General features: G+C 41.1%; 1 protein-coding gene across 1 annotated transcript in view; it reads right to left on the reverse strand.

Moving 5' to 3' along the window:
* The window catches only part of AK5 (adenylate kinase 5), a 75,906-nt gene that overhangs the window by 7,778 nt on the left and 54,701 nt on the right, over positions 1 to 13,427 (reverse strand). The window contains exons 10-13 of the mRNA XM_027746111.2: positions 13,080 to 13,124; positions 6,251 to 6,414; positions 5,150 to 5,266; positions 1,334 to 1,522 (exon numbers count right to left, since the gene is read on the reverse strand). Of these exons, the coding sequence (XP_027601912.1) occupies positions 1,334 to 1,522; positions 5,150 to 5,266; positions 6,251 to 6,414; positions 13,080 to 13,124 (515 nt within the window). The remainder of the gene's footprint in view (positions 1 to 1,333; positions 1,523 to 5,149; positions 5,267 to 6,250; positions 6,415 to 13,079; positions 13,125 to 13,427) is intronic.

Raw genomic sequence — 13,427 nt, forward strand, 5'->3', positions numbered from 1 at the left:
TATTCAGGAAGGGCAAGGGAAGTCCAGGTCAAGTGAAATAAGGCAGACCATGAATGCAAAATCTGTGTGAAAGCATTTAGTGTGGTTTCATTCTCTTTGGGACTGCTCTTTGCTGATGCTTCCAAAAGGGAAACACTGTGGTAGGCACAGCTCATGCAGTGGGATATTGAGACAGAGAGCCCTGTTTGCCTTTGTGTTGGTGTGTTGTGCACTGCACTGAATCCTTAACCAGACACATCCCTGCAATGCTGGCAAGACAGCTCCTCAATGGAACAACAAATAAACCAGGTTATCTTTCATAAGCTTGAAGGTGGAAAGTAAGTGGGAGCTTTTTTCTGCCCCTCTAGACTTGGCCTTATGTGCTCTCATTGTGGGGTTAGCAAAGGACACCAATCAGGACTTAATTCCTTTGAGTTTCATTTTTCTCAGCTCTGTGTTATTTACTCTGTTCTCAGGTCAGGATATGGGTGCATAAATTAGCTGCATGTTTCTCTTTTGGGAACTCTGCAGAGGAGAAAAGTTTGGGGTATGTGATTTGCATGTTTGCTACAGCCTCCTGGAAAAAAGATGCCATAATATTTCCAGAAATTATTATTGGATTCTTTCCTTTTTAGGACAAGACAGAGCAGCAGGACTAGATCTTTCTGTAGCTGAACATAAGGGACAGTTTACCATGACAGAGCAGAGAAATAAAGAAAAAAACCCCCAAACATCCCTTATAAATGAGCCTACAGATGTGCCTGCATATACATCAGCTAAGTACACTGATGCAATTTTTCTTGCTTCACTGTAAAGTGTTGATTAGAAAATTTAAAAAAATGCTCTGAATATCACATCCTGAGCAGGTGTAAACTGAGGTAAGTCACTGAAATTCATATAACTATGTTATTTATTCCAGCCAAAAGGTCTTTCCTATATGCAGGTCTGTTTTATTTCAGGATATATGCTTTCAGATTTGTAAATTTAACTAAAGGACTTTGGATTAACATAATCTTTCATCCAAATTCTGAAAGCCCTTATAAAGAAATAAATCCTAATACTTAAAGAAAAGCTTTCCAGAATTAATGTTTAATAAGAGATTCTATACAGATGAGGTAGTGATTCAGGATATGTTCCCAGATTAAGCATAAATCTGTGATTTTGCTCTTTCAAACTGCACTGTGGGACTCAGAAGTTCGTAGAAGTTGCAAACAAACCAGGGAAGAGCAAAATGAGAACAAACTTGGAAGCGCGGAAACAGTTCATAAACGGCGTCGTGACAGGATTTTCCAAACACTGCTTATATAATGGAGGCAAAAAGCAATGATTTAATGAGAAAGGTCAAGCAGTTTACCTTGCATAACTGTGTCTTGCTTTCATAGTATGCAATCAGAGGCTTTGCTGCTTGGTAATAGCTCTCGATTCCCTCCTTGATGGTCTCGGCGTTATCAGGGTTGTGACTGCTCTGGTTCCTCAGCAGAAGGCGACTGCTCATGGTTTCTGCAGAGCAGTCCAGGCAGAACACGACTTTTGGCTCCCCAACCTAGGGACAAAGTCAAACAATAAGTATTCCCAAACCACTGGTCTGGGGAAATTGATTTTCTCTGGATAACACTGAAAGAGTCATCGCTGTAACAGCACTTGGAAAGCCCAGTATTGAGGATCAAGGCTGTGCTTGACTGGGCCCTACACAGAGAGATAAAGGGAGATGATCTGACAAATTCTGGCTGCTTGGACTGAAGATACTCAGTTCATTATTTGCAACTGTGAAATCAAAGCTCGATGCAAACACTGCAGGACTTACAGAATACTTGACACACTTCTGTTTCTGGCCTTTGCTTTGTTCAGCCTGGGAAAAGGGAGGGATAAACTACAGCTTAGAATTCCAAGACCCAACAGAAGGAAATGTCCAATTTAAAGTATGCTCACTTGAAATGGAAATGGGTAACAGCAGACAGGCTCAGGAACGCCATCAAATGTTCACAGGAATACACCCTGTGAATTATTTTATGGCACACAGGATTTTATGTCTTTATCTGCAGTGTACCCACATTATCACAACCCATGGCATAAAGGAAGGACGTGATATACTGCTCTGCATTTTCAATTTGGCAAGTGATTGCCAGATTCTCTGAGAAGCCCACCATTTACTGCTGTTTGGCTAGTGCCAAACTAGTCGTGAGGGAGAGTCTGTTCTTTTCTATAAAGAAAATAAACAGAGATTCATTTATTTTTATTCTCAGGCCTGGCAGAGACAGTTAATAATTGTCTCTCTCTACATTTGATTGTAGATATCGCAGTATTTATGGGTAAAAAAGAACCGGCAAGAAAGAGCAAAAAGTTCTTTATAATATTTTAGGAGAGAGCCAGGAAGTTCTAAACAAATCCTCATCGTTCTTCCTCTGAAACACTGAAAAACATGCATGTCATTTAGCATAAATCTTGCAGTACACTCTGTCTGCACCCTGCTCAGGCACAGTGCTCTCTGACACGAGGTTCTGTCAGAGCAACAACCGCTGGGCTGAGTCCAAAGGGATAAAAGCCACTCTATCAAGTGAAATATAGGTGTTAAGGGCTCAGTGAAAAATAAAGTGATAATTTTTCCATGCACTTATGTATTAAAGACACTCTCAGTCTTTTTCTTCATTCCTTCCCTTTCCAGCAGGGATTTGGAGAGCACCTTTTAGGAAAAAGTGAGAAGTCTTGAAAAAAGACGCCTGTTCTCCAGACCAGCGACCATTACAAAATTATACTTTTACCACGGCTACAGCAAAGGAAATCTAAATGACTGATATATGGAAATTGCCCTTGGTACCTTTGTTGATATTCCAAAGGTAAATATTTCATGTCAGGCCTTCTGCATTTGGCTGAGGATGTCTGGGTTGTGTTGACCTTTCTACGACCTCAATGACTTTCTAAGAGAAGCTGAAGCCAAGGGATGATGTTGGACAGTTCAATGACAGACTCTTATCTACATTATCCATTTTTTCCACACAGCCCAGGAAACATCAATGCTATCAGCAGTAGCAGCACTGGGTTTGGGGATTCAAAAACCCAACAAGGCAGTTTTAATAGTGCAAAAGACATAGACAAAGAAGTTAAAAAAGATGTGGGCTCCACCAATGATTTAAATAAATGGTCTTTTTGTGTAACTGGACTAGGATAGTGAGAAGTTATTTCCTCCATGGTTTCATGTGAGGAATTCCATGGTCTGTTCTAAATTAGAAGAAATGGGGAATGATTCTTTTCACCAGCCACAGTCATATCATCACCTTACAGCGAGGAATATACTGACTGATAGGATCAGATAACTGTATCTTGCTTGACAGACAGGGTCTGATTCACTTTTGAAAAATCTATATGGTTTTCTTAAAATTTTCAATATTGCTATTATCCGGAATTCAGACAGAATCACAGAAATGTCATTCTTCCAAGTTAAAAATTACAAAAAGTGAAAGTAGTGCCCTGGTCAGATATTACAGCAATTTTTACTACTGGTTTGTTTTTTTTTTTATTACTATTTTCCCAACACAATTTAGCTTACATAATACATGCTGTGGGGACATCTGCAGGAAGCCAAACAATCAGGTCTTACTGGGTACTTTCCACCTGGTGGTATGGAACTTATAATTTAATAATGTTTTCTACTTCTCACCCAGCAGAAAGACTGAGGAGGGAACAGAGAGGTGTGCTTCTCTACAATTATGGCTGGGTAAAAGTACAGTTGCATCACAGAAAGGAACTGGGCAAAACTGGCTGAGGAATAAGCTGTTTCTACATAGCTCATGAGTCAAAGCTATCAAACTTTGAAGTATAAGCACTATTCTCCGTGTCTTCTAAATAGAACAGCTCTTTGTTAACAATTACAATGCCTTTTACACATCATGCAGATATGTAGCATTATTCATCTGTATTTTCCTGCCATTAATTAACGAAGCCTGATGTGCATCCCTTTTCATTCAGTTATAATTTTGGAAGAACTTCTCATCGCCCTTTAGAAAGAGCTAAAAAGCATTATCTCAATAATGACTCACTTAAAAAAGCTTCACAGCCTCACTGAGCAGCTTTCAGCCAGCCAAGTCCACCCTGAGAAAAGTGGATACATGGAACAACAGGGGTGACCTGGCACATTCAAAATAATCACTTGAGGTCCCTGTATTTTACTCCAAATGTCAAAGGCAGCTCAGGACTACAGGATCTTTTGCTGCTACAGTGTCTGTGGGACTGAAAGGGGCTCTGCTTTTGCACTGGATGCATCAAGAGTTATTTGCCTGGCAATGCCTCAGGCCAGGATGCTCCAACCTCTAAATCCTACTTCATAACACAGACCAGTGTTCATAGGACATGACATGGATGCCTGCCAGAAAAGTAGCACTGCTGAAATAGTTCCTCCTTATACACAAAATGAAAGAAATTTCCAATGTTTTTTTTAATAATCTACAGCATTTTAGTAGAGGAACTAGAGCAACATTTTTGTGAATAGCAAATCCCATCGCTCATTATTCTGTCCAGCTTCTGATGCCTGTATCTTGCTAGGTTTTTGTGGTAAAAAAACTAAATAAAGCAGCTAAAGGTTCAGGGAGAAAACAGGTGATTCATTAAAGTTTTATTACCTTTCAAACTTGTTTAGGACATTTGTGGTGTGTAATATGGCAGAATACGTATTTAACTGATTTCCTTGCTTCACCACTTCTCCTAAACCCTGCAAATTCATTCACAGGGCTTATACAGAGTATTTTCTGCAGGCTGAGAAATGCATGGCTGAGACTTCTCAGTAGGTCTTAGCACATCCTGAGGAAATCGATAACTCCCTGAAGTGCCACGCAGCCACTTGCAGAACGTTCTTTTTATGGCTGTGCCACCTGTTAGTCCTCACAAAAATTAAATCTGTGCTTTGCTGTTTCAAGTGGCAGCAAGCTTTGGCAGAGCTGGCTTACTGGTAAGAAATATTAACTGGGAAGGTACATACATTCAGGAATCTACATCAAATAGATGAGATTTTCCTAAGAAGTATGGTGCCATCCACTAGAATCAGAAAACTGATTCTGAAATGGTGCTTGCCACTAAATGGGAGTTGTTCCTGGTTTGCATTAAATTCGGGTAAAATCAGCACCAGAAGTACAGTTGTATCTTAACAGGAGTTATAACAGCATTACAATTATATGGTCACCTTGCTCTCAAACTCTTCTGCATCTTTCAGCTCTTGGGGATACCCATCAATCAGGAATCCTTTTGTGTCCCCTAGCCTGGAAACCATGGCTTCCTTCAGCAGCTCTAGAACAATACCCTGTACAGGAAAGAAAGGGAGTTATTTGGTTAATTAATGGAAAAGATTGAGACCTTTTTTTGTTACACTGACTCTAATGCTACCCCCCTGAAAATGGCCCTGTTTGGCTAAAAGTCAGTCCTGTGAATGCAAGTGTCTTTTCTTGTGTTTTTTCTTCTCTCAGGATCAGCTGTGCCACACAAATCTAGTGCTGCAATCCATCCAAGAGTTCCCAAAGTGCCCTCTAGGTACCTGAGAATATTTCATAGTTTCAAAATGAATGTTAATACCTGTGAAATTCTGGAGCACTGCTGCAGCATTTTCCAATCTGATTGCATTTGGCTGTGTCACTGATATAATTACACTGCATGGAAAGTGACCCCATCTGACCAAACACGCTGAAGAGCAAAGCAATCAAAATCAAGCCTGAGCACAGCTTTTAGTTTCCCCCGAGCAGCACTTCCCAGTATCCTTCATTAACAAACACATCCCACGATCCAGCTGCACTTGCTGAAGACCCACCAGGAGCTGGGGCTGCAGACCTGCCATGCAAAAGTCAAGTCCAGCTGAGAACAACACCCTCTGCCTTCAGTCTCCCTTAATCTGCAGTCCAGCTACTCTGGGATGTCAGCCAGCTCTGCAGGGAACTGCTGCAGGTACTGTGATTTAGAATAGCTGCCAGGTGGACCAGCTCTGAATCTGAAATGCAAAGCTATAAAAAGGACTGTTTCCTGTACTTATACTTACATTTTGCAATGTGTCTGTCTCACTGTATTTCATGTCTAATTTACTGCCTATATGAGTCTGAAATGTAAAGAAATATTGGCACTGAAAGGAGAAACAAGTGCCCCAGATTTGGTAATGAGAAACTTCTACCTCAGGTTATAGATCAGTTTTACTGAAATGGGAATCATCAGCTCCAGTATCTTATTTCCACCCTTTTAGACAATCTACCTACCACTGCCTTTGTTTAACCTTAGGGCCCCAAATAAAACTGTTGCTTACACCAGGCACAGGTTCACCACATTCCATGATGTCTTTGATCAATTTACTTCTCTCTGATAATGACAATAACTCATTTTGGAGAAGGTCAGCAGTGGACAGGTGAGAAAATCCGTATTTCTTGGCTAACTGTTCACACTGGCTACCTTTGCCAGAGCCGGGCCCACCTTTGTGAGGGAAAAAATATCTAGATTAGAAGAGAATAAATGTCTGCCTAAAAACATTAGCATGTTAAGGGAAAACATGAAACACACAGCCTGTGGGGAAGGGTACTTGACTCGGTATATATGTTCATTTTGACAGCTGCAACAAATAGTAGCAAAATAATGTTCATTGTACCACTGTGAGAGAAGTATTTTGCCCCCACTTATGGGATGGAAACGTGTAGGCAAAGAGTCAGCGAAACCTGCCTCTGTCAGGTGGGATGCACGCAGATGTGCAGTAACTGTGGTGAACATAAGAGCAGAGTTTTGCATCCTTTCCCCCTGAGCTGGAAAACTCTCAGGTGCTGGTGGCTCTGCCCAAAACTGAGCACCTGAGCAGCTGCTCCTGCAGCCGTGGTGCTGCCTTGCTCTTCACACCTGCTCCCGGGAAATGGGGGAGCGCAGCTGCCAAGGGCACAGGGAGACCTTGCCAGCTCCCGCTCTCCTGCATCCGCAGCTGTACTGGGCTGGAAACCCCCCTGCCCAGAGCCCAACACCCACCGGGTCACAGGCACCTCAGCAACAGGCCACGCAGGTGAAGCCGCTCAGTGGTTTCTCCCCAGGCTGGAGGGAAAGCCCTCGCCCTGCTCACAGGACAGGTGGGAGACAGAGGGCAGGGAATGCTGTGGGTGTTCTCCCGGCAGGAATGGTGCCTCAAGCCTCCCGATTCCTTGGACAGGAGAGTTGTGTCCACCCAAGAGCCCCAAAGCTCTGCCCCTGTGGGGCTGCTCTGGACACCCCCTCTCACGCCCTGGCCCATCACCTCAGTGCTTCTCCCTCCTCTCCCTGGCGGCCAAGGACATGAAAAGCCAAAGGCGTTTTCAGCCACCTCCCAAGGTGCTGCAGCCACCCCAGCCCGGCTGGAGAGATGGACAGCCCATGGAAACTGCTGGAAGCTGCTCGTCATGGATGCCGCTGCTGTGGCCGTGACCCCAGAGCCGCGGTGGAGCTGAGGTGAGGCCCTGAGGGCTGAGGGGCCGCCATGGCGCCGGGGTGTGAGGGGAGATGGGGAGGGCGGGAAAGCGAAGCCCCAGTATCGGAGCCTGTGGAGAAAATCCACTGCCTGCAGTAGCAATTTTATAGTCTTTGACAGATCTATCCAGAAGATCTACTGCAGCAGGAGGTAATTATACCCTTGTAGGGAGACAGTGCTCAAGCTCTTAAAGTTTTTTCAGCGTGTGACTTGTGTATTTATCAACTGCTGGGACTGCAAGTATGACTACACAGCCCTGCTATGTGTAAGGAAGATGCTACAAAATACATGATCTTCCTGTTTGCTTATCTTTCCGCAAACAAAGGCAGGAATAACACGGTCACAATAGAGTGAATTTTCTTCTAACTTTTGCATTCAATTTAAGAAATAATTGCTCCGAGCACGTGATTTTCAGAGAAGTTACAGCACTGTAGCTAAGATTAAAAATGGGGTCATGAGAGTAGCAACAAAGGAAGGGGCTTGTCTGCTGTGATCTGCAGTCTTTTACTTCAGCTTCACAAAGACAATTATCAGCCGTGGTGTGAGAATCACACCTGTACTACAATTTTTTGCTAGAACTATCTTTGTCACAGGCTCATCTTTTCTTGCCAACATGGGATGGATTCTGTGCTTCTATTGCTTTAATGTGAAGAATGTTGTTGTTTTGTAAAAGCACCGGTTGAAAGAAAAAAGGGAAAAAATAGGAGTGGCTACAAAGAAACAGATGTGGAGAAATTACAGGCAAATTAACTGTAATGAGTCCATTAAGTATCTGAGTGGCAATTACTTGTATTTCTGGTCTGTTTTGGTTTTTTAGATCAGTAAGTTTGTGCGTGAATGTGCTTGTTTACACATTCTGTCTCCTGGCATTGAATATGCTAGCAGTGCAGTGATTTAATCCTATTGATTTGGTCTGTATATACAGTATTAAAAAAACCACCAGCTAGAAAGATTATTTTATTCTGTTTCTTATATAACTGTTTCTCTCCTGATGTAGAGCCCAACCAGAAATGTCGCAGTTTCTCTTCGTATACTAAATAAACTATATGTCTGTTTAGAAATAGCAATACAAGGAAAATTTTTTGTTGTTTAGCAGGTAAACATTCAAAAAGTTGATGTGTTTCTAATACCCTTGTCTGTTAGTGTTTTAAAAGAGAACACTGTCAGAATGGCACAATACATATACATACACCATGTGTGCACCCCAAACAATAATTAAAATTGACCATGTTTATTTTTCTAGGAGAGTTACAACAAGGCAGAAATTAAAATGCTGAGCTCTTTAAAGAGAAAAAGACATAATTAAGTATGTTATGTGCTGAAAATGGTAATTTTTATAGCCACTGCTAATAATTTAGATTCATTTGACGAGTAACAAAGCATTCTACTGCTTAACAATTGTACGTGACCATTTTACCAAGTCTTGTGCTTTCTTATCAATGAATGAGGCTGCAGTTCTTGCTTGGCCTGATCTGAGGAGAGGCTGAATTCCCCAGGAAATTCAGCATTGAGGGCTGAGCACACACTCGGCCTTTACAACAGTATTAACTTACATGTCTGAAATTAAAGTATTATTTAATGTCCTGTCGCCCTCTGAAGTATCTCATGTGACTGAAGTAGAGCTATTTTGGTGGGAAAGAATGTGAAAGTGCATTTTCTTACTAATCAGATGCTTCCTTCTTGCTCAGGGTATATCCTTACCTGACTGCTACATAAGCAGCTTTAACAGCAAATTAACCCTGTGGTCATTGAAGCTCACTATCAATTTGTAGTGTTGCAAAAACTGTATCTGTTCTTTTAGAGGATGTTTTTATTAAGTCTATGCATTTTTCTACAGAAAGAGATTAATAATTTACTTGAAGAAAGTTTATTTGGAACAAAGTTTATGTGTTTTATGCCTGTGAAGCATAAACAAAAGCTAGCAAAATTATTTTTTCGGTTAAGAAGGCTCCACTGCAACTTGTTATGCTGTTTTTCAAATGGAAAATACTTGAGGCACTGAAAAAGGTAGTCAAGTTTTCCCAGTGGCTCAACTGTCAGGAGGAAAATACGTCCCCACTTTTGTTGAGAAGGCGAAAGATTCTTTGTGAACGCTGTCATTTTTTCTGTGTGCTGTCATCCTCTACTCTGCCTACGTACAGTTTGGAAAAAATATGTCTTGGTTCTTGGGAACTTGCTATTCAGACTAATCATGTTGTCTTCTGATTTCTATATATGACATGAAGGTAAAGGGCTAAAGCCTAGAAAACAGCCAGAGGAATTAGGAGTGTGCTGTGACCTGCAGGACGATGTAGAACTACCAGCAGTTCTTCAATGTTAGCAGTGTTGTGCTAGCATTGCTCAGTGCAGTACATCTTGCTTTAAAGCTCATTTGTTAACTCAACAAAAACCAAAAACTGCAGATTAAGAAATCAGAAACATCGTATCAGTCGGTGAGATCGTTTTTGGAAACTGGATCCTTTGTGTCTCCCCCTGTGCTTTTTGATACAAATAGGAAGCAAGAACTGGAACCAGGGTACTGGCACAGAAATTAAATGCAGTTCTGTATATTGGTTTTCTGTAGACAAGGCTGGATTAAAAGGTCTGTGCAATCCCTCAGAGCAGCATTCCCTTCCATTCTGCTGATTCATCTGCCTGTGTGAGGGGATCTCCTGGTAACTAACTTTCTGGCAGCACTGCTGACTTAGGTGGTTACCCTTCCCTGTTTAATTATGGACTGCAAAAAGGCTTCCCAGGGAGCACTTCAAGGGGAGAAAAGGACTGGTCTCAGTGGGTTGGGGTCATGACAGTTGTCCAAGCAGCACTTCTGAATATTTAACTGCAGCCAGCCTGAGATCAGCAAAGGATCTCAGTTCTCCCTCCTGCCCCAGCCTCCTCCAGACTAAGAAGGACCAGAAGCCTGGGCATGTCACTCAAATGTACCGCTCTGACCTACAACACAACACCACAACCCGAGCAATTAGTGATGACAGAGGGAGCTGGGACTGCTGCTGGGAGTGAGCAGGGACAGGAACAACCAATATGAGCAGTTCAAGAACCAGCTTTGCTGTCAGAAATGTTAATAAGGCAAAAGTGTCATGCTGTCAGACTGAGATGTCTCTATTTTAAATCTTACAAGTTTATCATATACCAAAATATCCCGAACATTTACATAAGGTGCCAGCAGTAAGATTTACAAGAGAGTCCCACCATTCATTTTAAAATATTTCAATTTCTAGACCTTGTTATCACAATGAGTATCATCCCTGTATCATGGAAAAGTGCTTGCAGGGGAAACCTGCAACAATGGAGCCTCAGAAGTCAGAACTGAAACCAAAATAACCCCAGTCAATCTGTCCTTATATTCAAGCTATGATTTTGGAGGACTTGTTCAGTTTGGCAATTTTACCTTCGATGCTACTTGTATTATTTATACAAGTAAAAATAAGCCTTAATTTCAGAATATGGCATTTGAAGGCTTCTCAATAGCTCCTCAACAACAAAAAAAACCTCAACAGTTTTTTTTGGTGTTTTTGTTTTTTTTTTTTCTGAAAGATAATTTTAATCAGAAAATAACCTGGAGCATATGTTGGCAGAATGATGTGAGGTCTTGGGACATCACTGAGTTCTCATCCTTCTTAAAGAAAACGTGAAGTTCATGTCATGGGAAGGCAGGGAAATCAGCCTTACTCAGTTTCTACAGTTAGTGCTCGGGCTGATGGGGGGTTTAATTATCAGTGTTGCTCATCCTATGCCTTTCTGAAATACAGTGACTGTGGCACAGTTTAGGTTGCCAGGGACCTTATCTGGTTAAACGTTCTACTCAAGCAGGGGCTAAATTAATGATAAATTGAATTAGATTAGGTCACTCAAGGTCTGACAGACATTGGACAAATAAAGAGTTTGGGTTTCATGATTTATTTATTTCTGGTGTGTGCAAAAGAAGCTACTGTCTGCAGCTGATAATGTCTTATTTCTAAGTGTCAATGGTGAGAATATCTTCAGTGTCAGCTAAAAAGCTGGTCTTCCTTACACTGAGCTTAAGCAATTACCAGCTTTAGTACATCAGCAAGAACATAACAAAGATTGTGCAGAGGAAGTTGGTTACACTGACTGAGCTTTAACCACCTCATTTACGAGTCAGTGGGGAGTTTGTTTCTGATCCAAAGGGCAGAAAGATTCCCGAGACCTCCCTTTCCACTTCCAGCCTCAACCAAAGCCCAACGTGGCTCTGTTTTATGAACCTCCTGGAGAGGACAGGGAAGGGGAACGACCCCAGCAACTGTTGTGTGTGACAGTTTTGTGGATGCAGCATGGAGTACTGCAGCAGCTAGGGCTGATCATAACGTCATTCACTGCAGTTCAAATTGATGAAAAGAAATTTTTTTGTTGTTTTTTTCATGTTGTGGGGTTTTGGTTTTTTAATGGCTGGCAATAAATACGTAAGTTTTGAGTATTATAGCATCACCCAAATTTATTTTTACACCTCTGTGGTTTTTATTTCTGTTCTCTGGAATTTTACTTTACAGGCCAAATTTACCTTGGTTTTGCCTCTTTTATTGTCCTGCTCTTATCTCCTATATTTTTTACTTGCTGGTTCTATGTCTCTGCTTTACTTTCTGGGTAAAACATTGACATTGCTGCTTAATTAATCCAACTTGACTGTTATTCCAATTAATTCCTACATTAGCCCTAATGTAAATCTTTGCTAATTAGATTATTTCTTTTTCTTTCCCTTTTGGACAATTTTCAAGGGTAATTAGTGGGGGAGGAAACTGCCTGTTTTTTATCTTTTGTCTTATAAACACTATCTGTCAGCCATGGCAGATGGTGCATTTATTTTGATTAGTCTGTAAATTACCTCAAATGTACATCTTTAAATCTCACACTTTTAAACTTCTTTTTAAGCATCTTATTATTTCCTCATGGATACATCTAATGGCACCTGAGACCAAGGCAGTTTTTCCCATTCAAGTATCCATGGAAGCCTGTTCCAACCCCTCTTCTTTCTCTCTTTCCAGCCAAGGTATCATGGGCTGAACATCCCCAACGCTGCCCACTGCAAAGGACCACTGAGAATTTGGGGGGCTTGTTTTTCTCCCTCTCCCCCCACTCCCAACAGTTTTGTTCTGCTCCTGTGAGGTTTCTTCAGCGTTTTCTTTAATTCTTGTACAATTCACTGCTACCAGATTTCAGCTCCTAACCAACAGTCATTTATTATCTACTTTGGAGGTGTGGCTTTTTTTTAATTAGGAAAAAGAATGCACAAATTGACTTACTTTTATGTACAATCCCCCATGTTCTGGTATCTATCCTTATGACCTTGGAAATGCTCTGCATTGTAAGGTAGTTCTGAAAACTGCTTGATACAAAAGCAATTATTCTTTCCAAGTGATCAGTACCGAGCTTTAAGATCAAACTTGTAATTCTTCTCGTTATAATTTGTTTCAAAAGACTGTTCAAAGTTTATGCTTTACACAACTGTTGTTAGTACGGTCAGACCCAAGTTAATTACATGTTATTAAGTGCTAACTCCCTTCCAAAAGACTAAACCATCACTGTAGCATAAATATTCTCCACTAAACTATTCTGCTCAACTTTAAAAGGAATCATATAATCAAAGCCAAATAACAGGGGGATTTTCAAACGTAGCAGTTAAATCAGGAATCCTACTTACCAACCACAAAAATTATGTTTGATTTCCTCAGATCTTCTGAAAAGTCTGAAATGAAAGTAAAAATTCTTTAGTGGGCAAGACCTACTAATTTTTATGTCAGCTACTTACCACACCGAATTGGGTCACACTCATGCAAGGGGATCTGATTTTACCAGATTTACCTTCTGCTACAATGCTCTGCATTCCAAAAGGAGCTATCATCCACAAGCCTAGTAATCTCCCAGTTTCATAATTCTCATTGCAGATACAATAAAGATATTTTACCTGAAAACTAGACCTTGCACATACACATCTGTTCTTTAAAAAAGGAAAGAAAAAAGGAAAAAAAGAGAGAAGCAGACACATCTC

This window comes from Pipra filicauda, unplaced genomic scaffold (genome assembly GCF_003945595.2).
Source record: "Pipra filicauda isolate LSUMZ 115617 unplaced genomic scaffold, ASM394559v2 scaffold36_size6622888_pilon, whole genome shotgun sequence".
Taxonomy (NCBI): Eukaryota; Metazoa; Chordata; class Aves; order Passeriformes; family Pipridae; genus Pipra; species Pipra filicauda.